The sequence below is a fragment of the Mycteria americana genome, chromosome 3 (genome assembly GCF_035582795.1).
Source record: "Mycteria americana isolate JAX WOST 10 ecotype Jacksonville Zoo and Gardens chromosome 3, USCA_MyAme_1.0, whole genome shotgun sequence".
In the NCBI taxonomy this organism is placed as follows: Eukaryota; Metazoa; Chordata; class Aves; order Ciconiiformes; family Ciconiidae; genus Mycteria; species Mycteria americana.
Window position 1 is genome coordinate 85,943,248 of NC_134367.1, and position 21,795 is coordinate 85,965,042.

Below are 21,795 nucleotides of genomic sequence, written 5' to 3' on the forward strand. Positions count from 1 at the left end.
CTTTTGCCGGTTTTTAATAATTTCATTAAAGAAGGAGCTCCACTATTCTTTTAGGTCCTGTTCTGGACAATTACCTAGTATTCAATATTTTATGCAAATATTAACATGTTGGTTATTGTTCTTGTATAAATTTTTTTTTCTTCTTCTTCAGGAAAAGTTGGACATAGGGACAAGAAAAGAGGTGGATGGAATGGGAGCACCTGAAATAAAATACGGGGATTCAATATGCTTCATACAACATGTAGATACAGGCTTATGGCTGACATACCAGTCTGCTGATGCAAAGTCTGTAAGAATGGGTTCTCTCCAGCGGAAGGTAAGACTGTAAATAGGAATGCATTTCATTCAGTCACAGTCTGATAGGGCAGGGGGGAAATCAAGAAGACAGCTAATTTCTGGATTTCAAGTATTTTAAGCGTGTCCTTGTTTCATTGTGAAAGGGTTTTTTTTTTCAGTCACATTGAAGAGTTATGTGATGTACTGACTTCTTAAACTGAAAGCCAAACAAAGTGCACGTGTTAGCCTATAGACATTAACTCACAAACATTGATAAATCTGGATATATTTGATGTCAAACTAAAATATTAGTAATAGCCTGTAGAATATGCTAAAATTCCTTTCTTCAGTGTGCTGCAGTTTGGATTGAGAAGGCTTTTGGTTCAAAGTCTTTTCTTTCCACATTGTGAGTTTATTACTTTTTGGGCTGGAATGTTCAAGTCTTGAGCCCTGAGGGATTTCTTCTTGTAAAGAATAACCATGGCCAAGCAGAATGCTAGCTCAGCATAATAAAGTAGGAAAAACATTCTTTTACAAGATGTCTTCCAGAAGCTATGTTTGTGTTAGTATTTATTGTAAATTTATAACTTTGCAGAAAATTATTTCTCAGCAAGGAAAAAATGTTTTAGCCTTCTTTTAAAAAAATAAAATAAAATAAAAAGTGATGTTTATCCACACTGTAGTATTTTCTATGATTGTTTTACATGCCAGTACTACAAAGCTGGAGCAACATCTGGTATACTTGGAAGGTCATGCCTTATAATTTTATGTGTGTGTATATATATATATAAAATTTGTCTGTATCATATATGTGTGTGTGTATATATACACACACACATATATATTCTATAAATATGTTATATAAAAATAATATATATTTAGGAAACAGTGTTTATAGACATGTAAAATTTTAGTGATTATAATACTAATATAATTATAATAATTGTAATACTTATTTCTAAAATAATTCAAAATAAGATACATCATTGAATAATTTAGTTATGTAGGTAATATAAATCGTGTGTGTGTGTATACGTGTGTGCGTGTATGAAAAAAATATTTTTACCTAAAATAGTTTAAAGTATTTATGTAGATTGGACTGAATACCTTCAGCGCCATAATAACTAAACATGAAAAACTGTAAGTTATTGGTAGTGACTCAAGGCATAGTCAGAAAAGAAGGCCCGTAACATCCTTGGAAATCAGGACCAGTAAAGAATATCTGTTTTGACCTTGTCTATATTTTAGGCATCTGCTGCTGTGTAAGGGAACTATTTTTAGGGTTGACAAAAACAAACAACAAACAAAACCCCATAGACCTGATTTTTTTTTTTTTTTTTAAATAAAGTATATTGTTTACAGAAGCTGTGGCTTTGAGATTATTATGGCACTGAACCTGCTGGCTCAGTACAAGTGTGTCCTTGGTCACAAGGAAGTAAAACATGGGATTATCTGTTTTTAATTAAATTCTTTTTTAATTTTTTTGTATGTGACTTCATCATTTCCTAGCCTGCCTTACTATGTGAGTTTTCATATTTCTTATTTGTGAATAATGTTTCATTTTGCAGTGACTGATTTTTGGTTTTGTATTGCAGGCGATAATGCACCATGAAGGTCACATGGATGATGGTTTAACATTGTCCAGATCTCAGAATGAAGAATCCCGTACAGCACGTGTCATCCGTAGTACAGTCTTCCTTTTCAACAGGTTTATAAGGTGTGCTTTTAAAATGATCTTTTCATCCCTTTTTTTTTCTTCTTTTATTTTATTCAAAGTGGCCATTAACACAGCAGTGAACAATTTAGCCCTCAGAAAAAATAGATGAATACTTCTCAAACCAGACTTTATGCCAATTCTTTATGTGTTATCAGCAGAGGTGTACCCTGAGAGGTATTGGTCAGTTTCTTTTCTCTATCTTCTACTATTACTTTATTGTTCCACCTTGATTTGAATGCATAAACATACTGAAAATGCAAACAAACCGTAATAGAAAGATTTTTCCCTGCCAAAATTTGCTGTAAGTCATGCAGTGCATCATTTAGCTCTTACTTTTCTAAGTATGGTTTTTAAAAGTGCTCTTCCTTGAAAAACCTGGAAGAAGGAGATAACTGTATAACTAGAAACTTGTACAAGACACAAATATACTGAAGAAGTTCATAGTCTCAAGAAAGTTTTTCTTAAAAGTAGGGAATTACACCTTCTTTCTACCCTCCCATTACACTTTCCTTATTTGTTCCCTTTTAATGCTACTTGTTTCTTTAATATTTTGCAACATATAAAATGTTTTATTTGATATTATTTTAACCATTTTAAAATACTGCTAGATGTATGCAATTTGCATTTATTTTCCTACTCTAAATGTCCTCCTAACACTGATAAAATGCTAATTCTCAAATGTTTGTGACTTCAGTAATTGATGAAAGGCCCCTCTCACCAATGTAGCTGGCATTAGAAAAAGGATGATATGGAATAAGACTATGTGGAATGATAAGAATTCTATAGGAACTAATTTGTCACAGAGAAGACAATGTAGGAGATGGTGACCTGAAGCAACCATGTCCTAAATCAATGCACAGCTGATGACATAGACATGTCAATTTGTTGAAAAACATTTACCCAGGTACTTAAATAATAACAGAGAAAACCGCCTGTCAGGAGAGTTGCCTACTGTATGACACTTAAAATACAAAAGAAATGCAAGCCCTAGGTCACTTTGTAAATAATACATTTTCTTAGAAGCTTCTAAGAAGGCCGTAAAAGATAAGGACAGAGAAAGGCAATTTAATGATAAGGTTTCACAAATCAAGGTACTGCTAAATTACAGTGGAGATTTTTGCAGAGTGCACAGGGAGTCCAAGGTAGTGTTTAACAATTTAGTTTTGGCAGGATGTTACTCCAAGAAGAAAAAGCTGAATTGGAGATGCTCAAAATTATTCTCCTAAGTGTGTGCCCCAGTTCTTTCCCACAAAGTCAGTAGAAGAATTGCACTTCAGATAACGTGCTCACAATAAAAATTAAGTTTTAAAGATAACTTTTGTACCTATCTTTTTGAAACATTGCATTATTTATTCGAAGAGATTTTTGTTCTTCAGCAGTAAATATTCCTACTGAATTCATAATATTTCCTAAATTTGGTTTTCCAGTCCTAGTTCACCATTTGAGATGAAAATACAGAGTGACATGCCAGTTAAAAAAAACCAAAACACAACAAAACAAAACAAAAAACAACAAAACTGCCGCCCCAAAACACCAAAAAAACCAACCCCCCCCACCCCCACCCGCCCCTTATTAATGTTGTCTTAATCCAGCAAAAAGCGGAGTATAAAATGGGGCTTCTGCTCCGTATGATGGCCTGGAGAGGAATGCTGGGAGCAAGCAGGGTGCTATGCAGCTTGGTAGAGAGGACTGGCGAGGACGGTCGTGGGTCAGGTTGCAGGGACCTTTGGTGCCTCTAATGAAAGAAAAGAGGGAGATAAGCACAGGGCTGGGAGGGTGCCCATGTGGACATGGCAGGCTCCTCTGCCAGCCAAAGTTCGGTGGTCTTTAGGTCAGCACAAATGGAGCACCAGTGAAAACAAAAAGGACCTCTTTGCTACATAGCTGGGTTTTACTCAAAAATATGCTAGCAAAAAACCTTTTTACAATGGCAGAATTGAGAATGAGTCAAAAGAGAAATCATGAGTATCAAATAAGCCCCCTCCTCCCACTCTCCCCTGCTGCGTGCCACTAGGGTGGGCCCTTCCCTTCAGGGCTGCTCCTCTCCCAGCGCTTCAGGGCGCTGGCTGGCTCCTGCAGAATTTCAGGATCCTGCGGGTCTTTTCCTCCTTCCCTCGTCCCATCCCCCATAGAGGATGGGTGCTATGGTCACAGGCCCTCAGCACCCCTGTTTTTTCTGCCCCTCGTGGCCCCTCCAGCTCCTTCCAGAAGGTTATGGTGGGCCTCCTGCAGGCCCTGGCTGGGGCAGCCCCCCTGCCCACCACCGCCTTCCTGAGGGGAGCCAGGGAGGTACGAGGGAAAGCCCTCGGCTTCCACTTGCTGTGTGGCACTGGTGAGGTCTCAGCTGCAACAGCCACATTTCAAGAAAGATGAGGTTTAAATGGAGGAGAAAAGTATATCAGCGGTCCGGAAAGCATGGCGCTGAGGAAAAATTGGATTATGGGGTCTGTTGGGGATTCAGCTAAGCAAGGGGCAGGTGCAACATGGATGAGAACAGTCTGCCTCCCACTTCTAGGAGATGATGGTCATAGACTACAGCAAGGCCAAGCTTGAATTGTGTATCAGGGAAACAAAAAGACTAATGAAGTGCTGGGACAGAGTGTGTGGAAGAGCTGCATCTTCTGGCACTGGAGATGGCTTAAGAACAGGTTAGAGACACGCTTGAGAGTGTGTATGGGCTAGCTGGGCCCTCTTCGGCACCATAGGACTGGTTCTTTGACTTCTGTCTATTCCAGCCTCATAACACTTTGAACAGGTGTACAATAACTTCTCTTCATCTTTTGGTCTGCCTCTGATACTGCTAAATGCCTAGGAAGAATATTAAAATGTGTTTTCTGGATTTAAAAAAAAATTAAGGGAAACAACATTTTTGATGCTTCCAGTTTATGTTTGGGAAGGAGGGGTGGATCATTAAGTGGAGAATGGGGCGGACATAATTCATTGCTGAGAAGTTATGTAGCTGTCAGAAAATGAATTGAGCTTTGGCATCTAAACAAACTTTGGTTTGAAACCAGTAAAGAGATTAAAGGATGAAATAAATTAATTTCCAATACTCAGGAGACTTTGCATCTTCTTGTAGGGGCCTTGATGCTCTCAGCAAGAAAGTGAAGTCTTCCACCGTCGATTTGCCTATCGAATCAGTCAGTCTGAGCCTTCAGGACTTGATTGGCTACTTTCACCCCCCTGATGAACATTTGGAGCATGAAGACAAACAAAACAGGCTCCGAGCACTGAAGAATCGCCAGAACCTCTTCCAGGAAGAGGTACTTCTCCCAGTTTTACTCCTGACTTTCCACCATGTTGTCTGCAAGTATTCTCTCGCAGTGTCTGTAGCGTTGATGTCTAATCTGGAGTATGTTTGCAGTGGTTTTTTTGTCCTGTAAGAGTCAAACTATTTGCTACATTTATAATCTCTTTAGATCTGTTGATTTTTTTTTTTATATTTAAAGAAATACATTTAAGGCCTTACTTCCTTTTCCTTTTTTTAAAAAAATTAGATATTAATATGACCTTGTGCCCTGAATTCTAACCATAATTTACTCCTTATGTGTGAATTAGTTTCTTCTATTTAGTTTAATCTCTTGATGCAGAAGGATGTTTTGGTTTAATAAGTGTGCTTTAAGTATTTTGTTTAATATTGTCTGTTATTTCTCTGGTGGTGATAGTTGCCTATAATTAGTCAGATGCCTAAATACCTTCTAGAATAGAAACTTGCCTAAAATTATGTCTGGAATGCTGTTTATTTTTTGTTTTATTTTGACCATCCTAAATGGTAAATTTTTATTATCACAGTCAAGGAAAACTTTTCCATAGGGATTGCTTTTGTTTGACTCCACTTGTCTGACTCCCTGTGTATATTCCCGTGTTTTGCATATCCTGCCTTTCATGTTTTCTTTTTCTTAGATTTCTGAAAATCCTATGTGTTTGCACCTAAACAATACTTTTTTTTTTTCTCTGACAATCTGAGCCTTTCCATTTTTTAGGGTATGATCAACCTTGTTCTTGAATGTATTGATCGCTTGAATGTATACAGCAGTGCAGCTCATTTTGCAGATGTAGCTGGGAAGGAAGCTGGAGAAGCATGGAAATCTATTCTGAATTCTTTGTATGAATTACTAGGTAAGACATATTATGGGTTACTTGGATTGTTTTAGCTCAAAATAATACTCAGATGAAAAAAAACCATGTACCTGTTTTAGTATAGAAGACTTTCCACTGTGTAGAAATTTAGGATACAAATTAAACAAGATTTTTGCATTTCCAGGTCCTTGCATGTGGTTAAGAATAAAATACACTGAAATTACGGAAATAATGTGATTTTTCTAATAATAGTTATTATGAAAATAACATGTTTCTGACTTCAATTAAATGAATGATTGCTTTTTCATATCATCATATTGCTGATGTATCTTGTATGCTGCCCAAAAATGTGTGAAAAAAATACATGTGAATATGTCATTCCTGTGTTAAGGAGCCATGACATTGTGGTCACTTTTGTAGAAGTCTGTGATTTTTTCACACATCTGGCTGCAGAACTGCAACATCAATCTAAAGCTTCTATAACCAAGACCTCTCTTATTAGTCAGTAATGACCAGTGACTCCAGCATTATATGAGGATACAGTGTGCCATGGAAAGGTACACTCTTTTAGACACAGTATATCGTGAAGGTCTTGTCCACCTGCAGTCACTGAAAATCTCATAATACCTTCTGTAAGTATCTAAGTGTTGGTGTCCTGGTCAAATTCCTATTTAGGTAGTAGCATTTAATTGCCTGATTTGTTTGTTCACCAGTTTGAACTGCATTTGTTATTTATGTTCTGCTGTGACTCATTATATAGTGTTGTTAATCCACTACTATAGCTACCTGCATATTCACTCCTGCCAAGTTGTTAATTGTCTACCAAAGGAAACTGTGCTGCCTAAGAGGCCAATTCCTTCTTCCGCTGTCATTAGGTTTTCTCAGTGCCATAAGTAAGCCTAAATAATGTTAACATTGACCTTAAGTGACTGAGGACAGTAATGTGTCACCACTATTAAGCAGTCCTTTGTGCAGGCTGCATATGTGGGCCTATGCTGCTTGCTTTCTGTTACACACCAGCTCTAATGTGAGGGCCTGCTTGCCTTTGAACTTGCACGTGTTTTGGCAAAAACTTGAGTTTGGGCAAAGTCCTCATGCAAGATTGTTATCTTACTTTCTAGTAAAACATAAAGGATTTTATGTATCATTTACACTCATAAAATCTCACTCCTGGGAAGTTTGGTATTGAAAAGGTATACAAGTAATGTTATGTTATACATCAACTCCATTAAAAACTCCACAAATGAATACTCAGTTTGTAAAATGAAGTGAGTCAAGCGGTTAGGAAGTGCCCAGATGAATGTAGTGTGTATAGTATGGCTCTTTTGTGCGTATGCATTGTGAAACATGGTCACATACTAGTTTTTCTATAGGAGCCATTCCTTATTTAGTGCTCATTTATTACTGGTACTTATAATACTTAGTTTTCTCTTTGCTACTCAGTGTCTGGCATTGAACCTTATTTGTTGTGACCCTTTTAATTCATGTTTGGAAAACAAAGCTATTATCTTGGAGTTCTTTTGTGCTATTTATGATTAGTGATCTGAATAACTAGAACTATTAATAAGTGTTCTGTTGGAAACTTCTGTAATAAGACAAATAGAAGGTATTATTTCCATTCACTCAGAGGAACAGTTACAGAGAGAAATGTAGGTAAAAAGACCCTACCAATGCTAGTTCCCAAACTAAGAGCTGTGGGATCCAACCTTTTTTCAGAATATTCAGCAGTATTTCGTGTGTGCAAGGCATACTGAAAACTTGCATTCCTCCAAATTCAGAGGCACAGAAAATGAAATTTTAATAGAATTTTAATCTCACTTCACATAAACTCTCCTTACTACCCATCAGCTAAGTGAGGCAACTGAAACAGGCGTTCTGTATATAGTACTGTTACAAAGCTTTTCCATAGTCAAAGTAGGTCCGTCATCTTGTGCTCTTGAAGAAGAAAATAATCTTGGAGGGAATAAAAAGGTAACCAGCATATGGTGCGTAGCCCTTGATAAAACCAATGAGGTGCTTCTGTCTGGCCCACCACCTTTTCTGTCAGAGGAAATAGAAGTTGACACAGTTAATAGCATTGAGACAACCAGAAATCCTCTCCTTTGTTCCGAGAAATTATGGAAAGAGCTAGCTGAACAGTGGCTGCTGTCACCATTCTTGCCACAGGCTGTTAGAGTACAAGGCAGTTCCTGTGGCTGTGACTCTGGCTGAGGAGTTGCTGAAGTCTACCACCTTTATGTAGCTGAAGATCGTAGCATGATGCATACGCACAGGTTGGGAGGGTGACCAAAAGTGGCGTTTCCTAACATTGGATTGCTAGATTTTATGAACATTATAAAGTAATTTTAATGTTTTTGATTTTCATGGTTTTTATAGTTGTAAGCTAAATACACCGTCTATACACCTCTCTCCAGTTCTGTAACCTGCAGCATAGTGACAAGTGAGTCAGCCAGCATGTGAGCCAAAAGCAGGACTGGAACTTCAGATACATCAGGCTGCTTTGGTTTCAGCTAAGAGTAATTTGTAACAATGGTACGCTGTTGTCCTTTGTACTGTAATTCTATATGAAGAATTGCTTCAGAGGTAGATGGGAGTTTTTGCCAGTGGATTTATGATATTTGATGATGGAGAAATTTTATGACTTGGGAATGTGAATTATATTGTAGGTTCTTGAGTGGAGTGTCCAGATCCTTTCCCTCTTTTTTTTCCTCATGTCTTGTTTTTCAAACTGGTATAGGCCTTTCTCAAGTTTGTTTGCATGTTACAGCTCCATTCGTCACTTATCTTTGCCAACATCTGTCTTCCTTCAGAATGCTATTGGCTGTTATAGAAAATGAAGAAACTATTTCTTGCTGTTTTAACTATATTTCAACAAAACAAAACAAGCCCATATAGCTTTGGCTATCTTCACACTTGCAAGCAACCAGATTGTTTAGTCCGAATTTTTTGAAGGTAGCTCAACTGTTGACAGGCAGAAAGGGTAGCAGATACTATCTTTAACAGTTAAAATTTGGAAAAGATGCATGAAACTAAACTAAGCTTTCACAGTTAAAATGATACTAAATCTTAGTGTGAGCTTCTTATCACACCAGTATTACTGTTATGTTTTCCCTCCCTCTGCTTCTCTCTTTACTCACCCTAATGCGTGAATGAATGCTTGAAAATGTGACATTTTATAATGTAATTTTTAGGGATGTCTGCTTTTCCAACCCTGAGATAAAAAGATCATCTAGAAGGAACACTGGTAAAATTTTTACATCTTAATCTGTCTTTCAGCTGATATATGCCCACTAAGTAAAGTGAATCTACTTTAGGCTTTTTTTTTAAGGTGATTATTTCGTGTATACTAATGCTAGTTGAGTTATTGAGAATCAATTAAAGAAGTTGCGGCAGGAATGATAAACATTTAAAAGTATCTAGACTAGGTCCAGAGAGTTAATGTCTCAATGAAATCAACTGATGACCTTTTAGAGTGTAGACGATGGAGTACAAAAGTCTGTGGTTGGGTTATTCATAGATGTAGGGGAGCGTTGAAGTTTTTGTAGGAGTCTAGTGTTTTATCTCTTGTTACATTAAGCACAGCTCAGATAAACTGGAGGAAGTAGTGGCTTGATTGCTGAATCATTTCTGTGGAAGTCTGAAATTTCCAATTGACAAGGCCAGAAAATACCTTCTGAAAGAGTCTACTTGTCCTGTACCAAGTATTGTTTCCATGGACTTGTAGTGAGAAGAAGAGTGCACAAGATTTTTTTGGCTTCCCAGTCTCCGTGCCCCTCCACCCCCTTATGTGACTTCCCTAACTGCATTATCTTCTGGCAGCTAATGCTTAAGAAGCCTGGCTTTGATCTGGCTATAATGAATTTGTACATAGCTCTGTTCTGAATAATGCTGGAGCTGTCCAGTAATTGCATGGATGACAAACGGATATTGCTTGCTTAGTCTTGCTTCAGCAAACAGTACTTTGTTTTTGAGTCTGAACATAAATAAAAGTAAACTGTGATGCTGTGATTCATGGTTTTTGGCATGTCATTGACATTGTGATATATTTCACTGTGATGAGAATGGAGGCATTTACAGACTTTGAGTTGAGACTGGATACTATCGCATATAAAAATCGTAGAATCATAAAATGGTTTGGGTCGCAAGGAACCTTTAAAGATCATCTAGTCCGACCACCCTCATCGTAAAAAATTCCTTCCTTATATCCAATCTACCCTCTCTCAATTTAAAATGATTGCCATATACCTACTAAGGCATCTATCCTTCCTCTATTACAAATACATACAATCACTCTGAACTTGTATTTGATCCTTTTGTATCACCAAAGATGCGTAGGAGGTATACGTAATGATGTGACTTTAATATCTGACTGACCACATCCTGGTTTTGTTTTTTATATCTTTAAAACTGGGTGCTAGGCTTGTTCAGAGTAGTGGGCAATAAAAGAAGCAACTGTTGAATATTATTTTTTGTTTTCAATGTTGAGTGGCTGTGTGCATCATTTAATGCACAGCTTTAACCACTGAATACTAAGCTTTCACAAACTTCTGCTTAGCTGCATTTATGAAACCATCTGTGTCTTATTACTGTTAATGGAGTTAAATTTACTGATGTCATGTTAAGCAGTGAACTATTACTGCCTTCATTTTATGTTCGTACCTGAAACACAGTGAGATTGTGTGGCTTGCCTATAATCAATAAAAAAAGTCATAGAAACAGGTGTTCCTTAGTTCTAATTGGTGTCTTTTAACAAGATGCTCCTCCTCTTATGATTCCCAAGTATTTTCAAATCACTATGGTCATGATTAATTAACTATGTAAGATTTCAGGGTATAGATTTGGTATCATATAATACAGCAAAAGAATGGGGTTTTTATTTGTTTTGCTTGTTAGGGGTTGGTTTTTTTTTTTAATTTTTTTTTTATTTTTGGTTTGGGGGTTTGTGTTGTTGTTTTGTTTTTGTTTTGTTTTTGGCTATGAAGCAATTGGATTTTGATCTCTTTCCTCATGATACAAAACTGTCAGTGCAGCGACTTGTTTGCAACTAACTGCAAGATTGCTTTTCCCCTCTGCAGATACAGTTTCATATCCTATTTATAGCACAAGTCTGTAATTTAACTTTTTACAAATGAAGCAGCATAAAAACATAGTTGCAATATAATACAGGGAACTTCTGCATCAATAAAACATAGATTTTTAAGAGGCCATTGCTTCTTAGCAGGGCCGACAGTCTCTGCTGCTGAAAATAACCATAGAAATTTCAGGTTGAAATATTTTGTTGGCAGAATTGGAAAACAATCTTAAGAAAAGCAGTTTGCACTGTTCCACACACCAAACAGAAATGTTAGTGCCTCACTCTTTTTTTGGAGTAGAACAGATGCTTCTCTGAGAGCTTGTGCGTATGCACATACATGCAAACACATGTATGCCAGGACAGGGCAGGCTTGTGGGTATCTACAGTGCTGTGAGATTTCTAGTCATTTATACCCACCAAGTCGGTGCATGCATTCAGTCTACTTCAGTCTTCAGCTTAAAGCATGAGGGTGAAACAGTTTCAGACCAGTTACTTCCTCCCTACAGCCCTGTCAAAAGTATGACAAACAGTTCCTGGACATCTCTCTTGTTTTAGTTCCTATTATTCTTGAACAAAGGTATTGTATCAATAGAAAATAATTTACATTCATCACCTATGTTGTTGGCTTCACATTCTGCTCTTCCAATGTTTCCTGTCATTACAAGAATACTGTTTTACAGAAATTTGTTTCTACAGTAGCAGCTGACTTCTGTGGTGTCAATACTGGCTACTTCATGTAGAGCATTTTGCAGGGATTATTGAGGTGATTGTAAAGCCAGAATAATTCAAATACCTTAAAGGTCAATTTGATGCCAAGGGTATTTCTTATGCTTAAATCTAACCATCACTCATGTTGTTTAAATTTAAATCAAGAACATAAATAATTAAAGATTAAGAATCTATCTTACTGGATCCTTCCTGGAAAGACAAGACAGGGATTCTTTTAATTTAAATGGACTTATAATTGTGATTATTTTTTTTCTCTCTTTCCAATAGCGGCTCTGATTCGAGGGAATCGTAAAAACTGTGCTCAATTTTCTGGATCTCTTGATTGGTTGATCAGCAGATTAGAAAGACTGGAAGCCTCTTCTGGTATGCTTTTTAGTATTTTAACTTACTTATTTGACCAGTTTTTCATTCTTTAAAATTGGCGATATACTTGTTAGTCTAATTGTCATGAAGTTCTTCCTTTGAGAGAGTAAATTATATTAATAAGGTGTGATTTATATTTGTAACATTTTTACATGTTGATTTCTGTTGTAGTTCTACCTTAAATTCTGACAGTCTTTCCTTGGCCAATTGGTTGTAATGTTATCTTTTAATTCAGGCAAACAAACCATTTGGCGAAACAGTTGTTCTACGGTTTCAGTTGTGTTAAGTTGCTTTCTCTCTAATTCTAGTACCTTCCCTTCCCTTCTCTTTGGAAGGCTGCATGTTTTTCAGGATTTGCATTAAACTAAATGTAATTATAAACTGTATGGAATGGATATAATTTGTCTCTTCTTGAAGGACTCTGGTGGTTATAGAGGGAGGTTCATGTATTCTACTTGAGTATGTGTAATAGATGGGTCTTCAGAAAATACCTATATGTTTGAATGTAAAAGTGTTACCTCCTTAATGCATACACATTCTCCTTTTAATCACCTCTCTCACTTCTGAGGTCTGAACTTCTGTTTGAAGTTAACAAGAAGGAGCATGCCTGAAACACATTTATGATTTGAGAATCTAGGAATTCTGTCTCACTTTAGGCACAAATTCTTTAAGCTAGCTTGTTTATTTTGTCATTACGTAATGTCTGATCTTCCTCCTGAACCACTATGTTAACCCCTTCGTATCTATGAGATGCAGTTGATCTCTGGGTTGCTCAGAGTGAAAGTAAATGAAGCTATGCTGAGCTGTACTGTACTTCTCACTGAAATGGTGATCCTGGTTTCTGTTTACTTGGAAGCAATCTGTTCTCTGTAAACTTACTCTGCCAACCAAATACATGGTATTTTTAAGTTTCCAATAGATTTTTTAAAAAAATATTGCAACTAAACTTGATCAAAAATCCTCTTTGGACTATATTGGAAAAGTACACTTTTTGAGCAGAATAAGAAATAAGTCGTATGAACACTGCACATTAGGTGAATGTAAATAATATCTTAAGAATTTTTCTTGGTGATGTGTGATTCCTACTGGCATTGACAGCTTGCTACTGTGTACCTCTTTATTGTCTTAAATGTAGTTATTAACATGATCGTAGTCTATAACAGCACCTTAAAGGTAGTTATCTGGATTACCACATTTGGCATGTGCTTATTTAAAAAAACATAGTCTTCAGTACTTATTAGAAAAATTATTTGGTGTTTTTTTTTTTTAAATATACTATATTTTCTTTAAAAGTATGTGTTTGAAACTGTAGTTTTATTTTGTAAACAGATGGTAGACAAATCTCATTGCATTAAAGAACGTCTGCTAAGTGTATCTCGAAGTTACTGAAGAGATACTAGGACTATGTTTTGGCAATTAATAGTGTTGATTTCATGGGTGATACTTGAGTCTTTTGCCCCATTTTACTGATATAAATACAACCTTTTTCTTTTCTTCTTGTGTGAAGATTTAATTACTGTTCTTTTCACCATAAGAATATCCCAAAATTATGTTGTCTAGGCATCTGAAGAGTAGACAGTAATCAAACTTGGACCCAGCACCTAAGAAATGAGATTCAAATAGAGTGACTAGTTCTGGACTCTTAAGATTGATTTTTGACACTCTTCAAGCATGCTTTTCATGATGGTGATTACATAAAGATCAAAACCCAAAGTAATACTGTTGGTAAGAAATGACACTGCAGCCTGATTCCACTTCCCCCTCCCCCCCTTATTTTTCAAGATTAGTAAAAGTATTTATTGGAATAAAAAAACCATGTGTAGTGTAAGGCCAGTGTTCTAAATTTTATTCTTACCAATGTAATACTTGGAGTTCTATGTGTTACAGAAGTAACTGAAAACATGGATCTGATGTGGTGAGGTGTTTTAATATCTGATTTGCCAATTAAGTGAATCATAGGACATGAAAATAAAGAAATTATGAAAAAAGTGAAATAAGAAAAATCTTAACAGCTCCTTACGGAAAGCTTTATTTGCTGCACACATATGCACTGACAGAAAAGTTAAACAGCAAGCAGGAGCTCAAAGTCTAAATTAAGCTCTTACACCTGATAAGGAATTTGTCTTGCAAATTATTCCTCCCTGTAACTACAAGTGAAGAAGGAGGCATAGAAATATAAATAATACTAATTGGAGAAGTTGTACATGTAATGCTCAGTAATGTTAACATATGAAATAATAACACAGTAAAAGCAATTGTGGTTTGAGACATTTCAACTTTTAATATAGGTCATTAACATAATCTAGAAGCATATATTTTTTTTGCCATTATACAAATCTTAAGTTGCACTACTGGGAGAAACCACTAAATGTTTGTAAGAAATGTATTTGGAATATACCTTTTAGTATAGAAGTTGAGAAAATTCTGGTTTAAGTCAATAATGAGTAAAAAATAGTCCTGTGGAGAGAAGAATTGTAAGCAACCAAGAAGCTAAAGACAATTTTGTAATGCTTGTGCTGCCACAGGCATTCTCAATTTCAATATTTTGTTTCATTTATTTAATGAATGTTAATATACTTCTAATTTATATTTTTCTTTGTAATTTGAATATAAGAACATTGCAGTATAAATATCTGTGATGTCCTGTATAATTTGTATTAATCTTCAATGCTCAGAATTGTAGCCCAACCAATTTAACAGAACCTCTTTTATTAAATGTAATAATAGTTTTAACGTAATACCAGATAGAGACTTGTCTTAACCTGTCTCTTTTTTTATTGCCTGGTTCTAGCTACTGTAATTGATATCCCTTGTCTGATATTCTTTGATCTTCTGTTTCTGGTTCATGTTTATCTTTCCACAGTAAGTGTAGGTATCAAGGTGGATTTCAGGAGCTAATTATTAATAGCACATGGAAGGTATTTTGAATCCACTGCAGGAAGAGCAACAGATTTGAAAAATATTCAATGTGTAGCGATTGCTGTGTTTTAAATTTTTATTGTCTGTTTTTGCATGTCTCTGTAGTTCATGTGTGCTTTGCTTTGTCATTACTATTAATACATATGATTTCCCCTCCCTCCCCTCTTCTGTTCTCTGCTCTCACCCAGCTGGAGCCATTTCAGAGTCACAGACTAAGAAATGTTTTCCAGTTGCAGTTGTGACTGTTTTGCATTATATATAATATTTGTTAGTGTTTTGTTGGAAGATGGCCTCTTGAGAGTCTTTCAAGCCTTATTTTTCTGTAATTATGCTACACTAAGTTCAAAAGGCAGGAAGGTTTGTAGTCAGACCAATGGGCAGGATAGTTACAACAACAGTGAGAACAATTTAACACACCTTTCTGGTTACGTATTTGTAGTTTATTCCCATCATCTTGTTGTTTTAGTGTTGTGTATTGTTTCATGAGCCGGAAGGAACATAATAATCTTCCTTTCAACAATAATTTTTCATTGATTACAGAGTTGTCCTCAGGAATTAAAATTTCCTTTCCCGTCCTGTTCTTCTTACTCCTGCATTGTACTTCTGCCATAGATAGATGTGTCCTTGGATTCATTGAGATCTTAAGGGAGGAATGACAGGAAGGGAAGATGTCTCCCATTGTAAAAGTTCTTTGGTTTATATTAGACTGGTAAACATTTGAAAAGAAATGTCACAGGCATAACACAGTTGTTCTCATCAGCCTTTTGCTGTGGCATTAATAAATGAGAAATATCCTGCTATTGCTGAATATCCCAAGTAAAAATTGGAGTTGTCTCAGCTGCAGATCACCATTTGGTATATATTATCAAATTTCTTACCTCAGTAGTCTTCAAAGGACCAGCAGCAGCCGTGAGAACAGATGTGTCTATAGTAAACAAGGCGAATAAGGTGTTTGTGTTCCCCTCAGCTCTGTCATTAAACATTCACGTGCATTTTGTTTATTTGCCATAAATCTGTTTCTGAGATGAACTGACCAACAGCACGGGAAAATATTGTCAAATGTCAGTGATAGGAGAGTTCTCCCTCTCAGAGCCAAGGGTGAACTGCCATGGCCTTCACTAGCTGATTGGCAAGATCTGCAGTGGATAACTGCAGTTGCAAGGAGCAGTTATACATTGACGCTTCTCCTCTTGGAAGTTTTTCTTCTGTCAAGTCTTGGGGCAGGCAGAGAGTTTAGAAGTCAGTTATTCTCTTGGGGTGGAGGCTGGTATAGAGATTTTGAGGCATTTGCCCATGTAAGCCCCTCTAGTCAGCAGTGTTTCATAGAAGTATTTTTGCAGCATTTTATTTCATGTTTTTTTGCTGCAGAACTGTGGCTTTATGGTGGGGGACCTGTTTTACTATGCTATTTCTTCCTACTCCTGGCATGCACCTAATCTTTTCAGCCGTGGTATGTTTATGCTCTGAATCCTTCAGCTGCTCAAGATATGAGGCAACAGGAGCATGCAAGGCTAAATCTGTATCACTACTTTGGTTCTCAGCTGGTGTTACAGACAGTTAGCTGCTCATAGCACTAGTGTCTAGTTAGAGATTTGCTGATCATCCTATCGCTATAGCTAGTATATTAGGTGTAGCAATCCTAACCAAATAGATGGCGTAACTGAACATTCATGTTGGTTTACATTATTGTTAGGGAAACCTACTCTGCAGATGCCGTGATCTTCTTGCTTTCATGAACATTTGAGTAACACACTTTGTTTGAAACCTGTTTACCAGATAAATCAAATTGTCACTGTATCTGTTGCCTTCCACCTTTACTACATTTCAGTCCTTGAGTAATCTGTACACTTTATTAGTCATGACAGCATGTCTTCCTCCAGATCCCTGGAAAAAACATTAAATAGTTTTGGGATAAAAAGTGATGGTGCCGTAGGTTGTCTGAGATTAGAAGAAGAGATCTGAATGAAGTCAGATGACTGCAGCCATGACTGAAGTCAGTGGGAATTCCAATCCTCATTTTAATTCAGATTTTCTTGGGAAATGAAAAATAAAACTACCTTTCAAATAGGAAGTAAATTAAATGTAACCATTGTCTCTCTGGCAGAGTAACTTGGTCTTAACAAGGATAGTAATCTAAAATCTAAGTTTAAAGAAAAAATTTAAAAATCTTTGTTGACGTATGACTTCGTAACATTCTTCATCTCTTTTATCCCTCTGTAAGAAGTCTGCACAGCCCAATTTCTGTCCTTTATAAGATAATTTTTTTTTTCTTTGAAGTCTGCAGTTTCTTTGGTTGTGTTGGTCTTTTTACTTTTGTTTTTAATAGAGCTATACCTTGATCCAAATGCAAGTAAGCCTAATACAAGTTGGTCTGAAATTAACAATTAAAGAAAAAAAAAATTCATGAACTGAAGGTATTTTAATCTTTGCTGGTGCATAACAATGGAATGTGTCCTAAGTCTATGAATGCATATCTTTGCATAGGTAGGTAATTTCTACAATAAGTTGTTAATGGTGTTTAATACTCCTTTCCTCGATAAGATACTTGGGAAATTCTCCAGATGGGATTTTCTGCTGAAAAGACAATAGACTAGACTTGGAACTCCTGGCCATTTATATTCCTCATAAATAATGGTTATAATACCAGTCTGTAATTTTTTCATAGTTATTACTTATTTCATTGCATTTCATACTTAGCAGAAACAGATATATTGGTTCCAACAACTTTTTATACTCGTTACTTTAAATTCTGTTCAGAGTTTCTGGTTTTCAGCTTTTCTGTAAATTTTTGCTTGGTTGTCTCTAAAATACTTGCTCAATTAACTTATAATTTTTAATTTTTGGTTTGTGAGAGGCTTTATAATCAGTTAGTTATAATGTTCCAGACTGTGTTGTTACTCAGGAATTATTTAAAAAAAAAACAAAAGGAGTTGCGTATGTGTAAAAAAAATTCCCCCTATAAATCAAAATACATGTTCTTTTTCCTTAAATTTGCATTTCTAATTTTTTAAATTATTTACAAATCGAAAAGCTTGTTTTTATTGTTTACAAATTCAGAGAATCTCAGATGCATACTGAGGACACTTATGTAGATGAACCACAATATTTAAATTGTTAAATATTAGCTGTCATTTATTTATGATACACATTTTTTTTTCAGTGGTTTATTCAAAACCAGTGGAATCTAACAGAAAAGCACTTGTTCCCTTCTGTAAGCTTTAGGTCCAGTCTGGAATGTTAAGGTGAGAGGGAGGCAGCAGCTCAGCATAAAGACTGTTCCAAATCTAATATTTCTGTGTCATAAGATCATAGAACCGTATAGGTTGGAAAAGACCTTTAAGATCATCGAGTCCAACCGTAAACCTAACACTACCAAGTCCACCACTAAACCATGTCCCTAAGCACCACATCTACACGTCTTTTAAATACCTCCAGGGATGGTGACTTCACCACTTCCCTGGGCAGCCTGGTCCAATGAAACCTCTGTTCAGTTAGTAGCTGTTTGGAACTTTTTTTCTTAGCTGACCCTAGTCTTACTCAACTGTAGCGACTAATGATCTCTTCCTTACTAGGATCAAAGAAAGACCAGAGTGCTCTTACTGAGAGAGCATTTTTTTCTGATGAATATTTTTTCCTCACACCAAGGGGAGTTTACTTGCTACATCTTTCTTTCAGTAAAAGAGTGTGGCAAAGAAGAGAAGACTCACGCTATGGACCTTGCTTTGCAAGGGTTAAGCTGAGTGTTTGGAACCATGGCTTGAATACATGGATGAAGACAGAATGAGAGACGTACAGGGCAAATAGGAATTGCATATCTCCAGGTTTAAGACTGCTTCTCAGCTTTCCCTCAGTGCTCTGACTTTTCTCATTGTGGCAACAACTGGAGCAACTGATGATGATGAACCACACGCATAATACTTGTCTTTGCCAAATGTGGAAGATCCCAAAGCAAGTGGTGACTTGATCCAGTACACATGGGAGCCTGTTTTACTGCCCCCTTGCAGGGAACCATTTTAAGGCTAGTGATTCTTGATGGCAATGACTGCTGCTTTATTGGGATTGGAATTGCATTTAACTGAGGGGCCACTGGAGATTTAGTGGTTTTTACTTCCTTGCACATCTTAGTTTCATGCTAGTTTCTATTTGTTTGCTCTTTTAAGAACATCGCTGTGGCTCCCAGTATAGCTGTTACATACACAGAGAAAATTATAAACAGTGGGCCAGTAGACTGGGAATTTACCACTGCTATCTAATTCAGACGTATATGATTCCATTAGTGGTTCATGTGGTTTTCTAAGGGAAGAAATGGAAAACTGTAAATATGGAGGGCATATTTTATGTATATAATGTGTATGTCGTGTGAAGTCTTCACCTTTTGGAGCCACTGAAAACCAATATTGTGGGTGTTGTTCATCACATATTTGTTATTAAAATTTCAAATTAATTTGCAGGTTTTTTCCTGTCCTTTCTGATTTTTACTACGTTGACTTATTTTGGGAAATCTAGAAGTACAACACCAATCCTATTTTGGTTTTGTTTATCATATACAATGATTTTTGAAACTATTCCATGTTGCTGAGCAATGTATTAGGAGATATTATATGCAGTTATGATTTTATATGCACTTTGAATAAATATTTTTTCTTTTTTTTTCCCAGGAATTCTAGAGGTTTTACACTGTGTGTTGGTGGAAAGCCCAGAAGCTCTAAACATTATTAAGGAAGGACATATTAAATCAATCATCTGTCTTTTGGACAAACATGGAAGAAACCATAAGGTAGGCAAAGAAGAGGCAAGTATATTTAGGTGAACATTTGTGAACAAAGCAAGCATGTTGTTCTGTGTAGAAATTAGATTTCAAATACTTTAATATTGTGTTCATAATTAGGGATGAAACTTTTCCTAAAGGGCATATGAGCAACTTGAAGAAGCAAAGGGGAATGTTATCTTCTTTTTGATGAAAACATTGATGCACACTAAATCTCAAGGGAAGTGGGAAGAATATGTCTTAATATTGCTGGGAGAATTTCAGAATTGTTGTAAAATAAAACTACTGTGTTGGATCAATTACATACCCTTACATATCTTCCAGTAACAACGTATATAGCACTATATTGCCTGAAGTAACTCATAGCGATTATGAACTCTTTAGCATGAAAAAATATTTAAGATGAAAAGAATCTATTTTTTTTCAGGTTTTGGATGTTTTGTGTTCTCTCTGTGTTTGTCATGGAGTAGCTGTGCGGTCTAATCAACATCTAATCTGTGATAATCTCCTGCCAGGAAGAGATCTGCTCTTACAGACAAGACTCGTCAACCATGTGAGCAGGTAAAAAGAAAAAGAAAAAATCTCTGTCTATGAAGAAAGCAGAATAAAACTTGTGGTTAAAAGAAATAGTCGCTACAGAAGACCTGTTTTACTTCCAAAACTTTTGTTATTCTTACTAGAACTTTAAATACTCTTTGCAATATTGATTAGAATGAAAACATGGGTCAGAGAGAGCTGTTGCAAGCTAAAGCTGCTCAAAACTGCTTTAAGTCTGTGAAACTGTAGAGTCACTTGTAAAGATTCTTGTCTAGATCTAGCTGTGCTTTCAAAGTATTGTCAGCCAGTGTCCTGTGATTTCCTTTACGTTTGTGATCTTGTGAGGATTTCCTGATCACCTTTGGTCAAAATCAAGAACTTAGTGCCAAACACCTTCACCAGTTTCTTAAACTAATATCGTTGATTTTGTCTGGGATATTTAGGGAGTGCCCTCACTCTGCCTTCCACTGGCAGAGTTGGAGAAGGTACCTTCCAGCAGACATTAACAAGATGAAGCTAGTAACATCTTACACTAGCAAAGTAATATTTACAAAGTAAATGTTTAACCAGAGTTTGAATTTATGCCGAGACAGAAGGATTTGGCTTTAAGTGAAGATTTGTGGGATCTTCCTCTGTCTCAAACTTATGTCTATTTTAAAAAGTCTCAATCATTAAGTGAGAATGAAAGTTGAAACATAGAAATAGTACTTATAATTCAGAGTTCATAGGATTTATTAGATGCTGAAAAACATAAAAATTCCACAACTGTATATTATAAGGAGGCCTTTTCAAGTAAAAATAAATTCTAGTCTAAAGGTGAAATGAACTTGACAATTTTATAGCTAATACGTTCACTCATATTTTTCATAACCACATGTGACTTGACTTGCCCCAACACATCCAATAACACAGCAACATACAAAACACATGGAAAGATGGTGTAATGCGAAATCATTCCATGTCAGCAATAAATTTGAACAACTGATAAGCTAAAATCACTAATGAAAACTTCTGTTGTTAATGCAGAGAAGAAATTTTAAATGTATGGGGTCTGATTGAGATTCTGAGCTGACTTTGGATCCTGTACAGGGAAGGCAGAGCTGTCTTTCCCAAATATGGCTGTAGACAAAGCAAATGTAGTTAATGCGTATTTTTGCTCTGCATTAGGAAGTTGTGAATGAGAATATTCATATTCTTGCAGTTATAAGGAAAAAAATTATTTTTTCAAAAATGGGAAAGACCAATGAAACATTGAAAACTTTTAGTGACAGACTGAGACTTGCATACCTCGCACCAAAAATAATTGGCAAAGGAACTTTCTAAGATATTACT

General features: G+C 36.1%; 1 protein-coding gene across 1 annotated transcript in view; it reads left to right on the forward strand.

Moving 5' to 3' along the window:
• Positions 1-21,795, forward strand: part of RYR2 (ryanodine receptor 2) — a 334,723-nt gene that overhangs the window by 102,221 nt on the left and 210,707 nt on the right. The window contains exons 13-19 of the mRNA XM_075497176.1: positions 152-316; positions 1,872-1,993; positions 5,073-5,256; positions 5,977-6,112; positions 12,144-12,239; positions 19,817-19,935; positions 20,354-20,487. Of these exons, the coding sequence (XP_075353291.1) occupies positions 152-316; positions 1,872-1,993; positions 5,073-5,256; positions 5,977-6,112; positions 12,144-12,239; positions 19,817-19,935; positions 20,354-20,487 (956 nt within the window). The remainder of the gene's footprint in view (positions 1-151; positions 317-1,871; positions 1,994-5,072; positions 5,257-5,976; positions 6,113-12,143; positions 12,240-19,816; positions 19,936-20,353; positions 20,488-21,795) is intronic.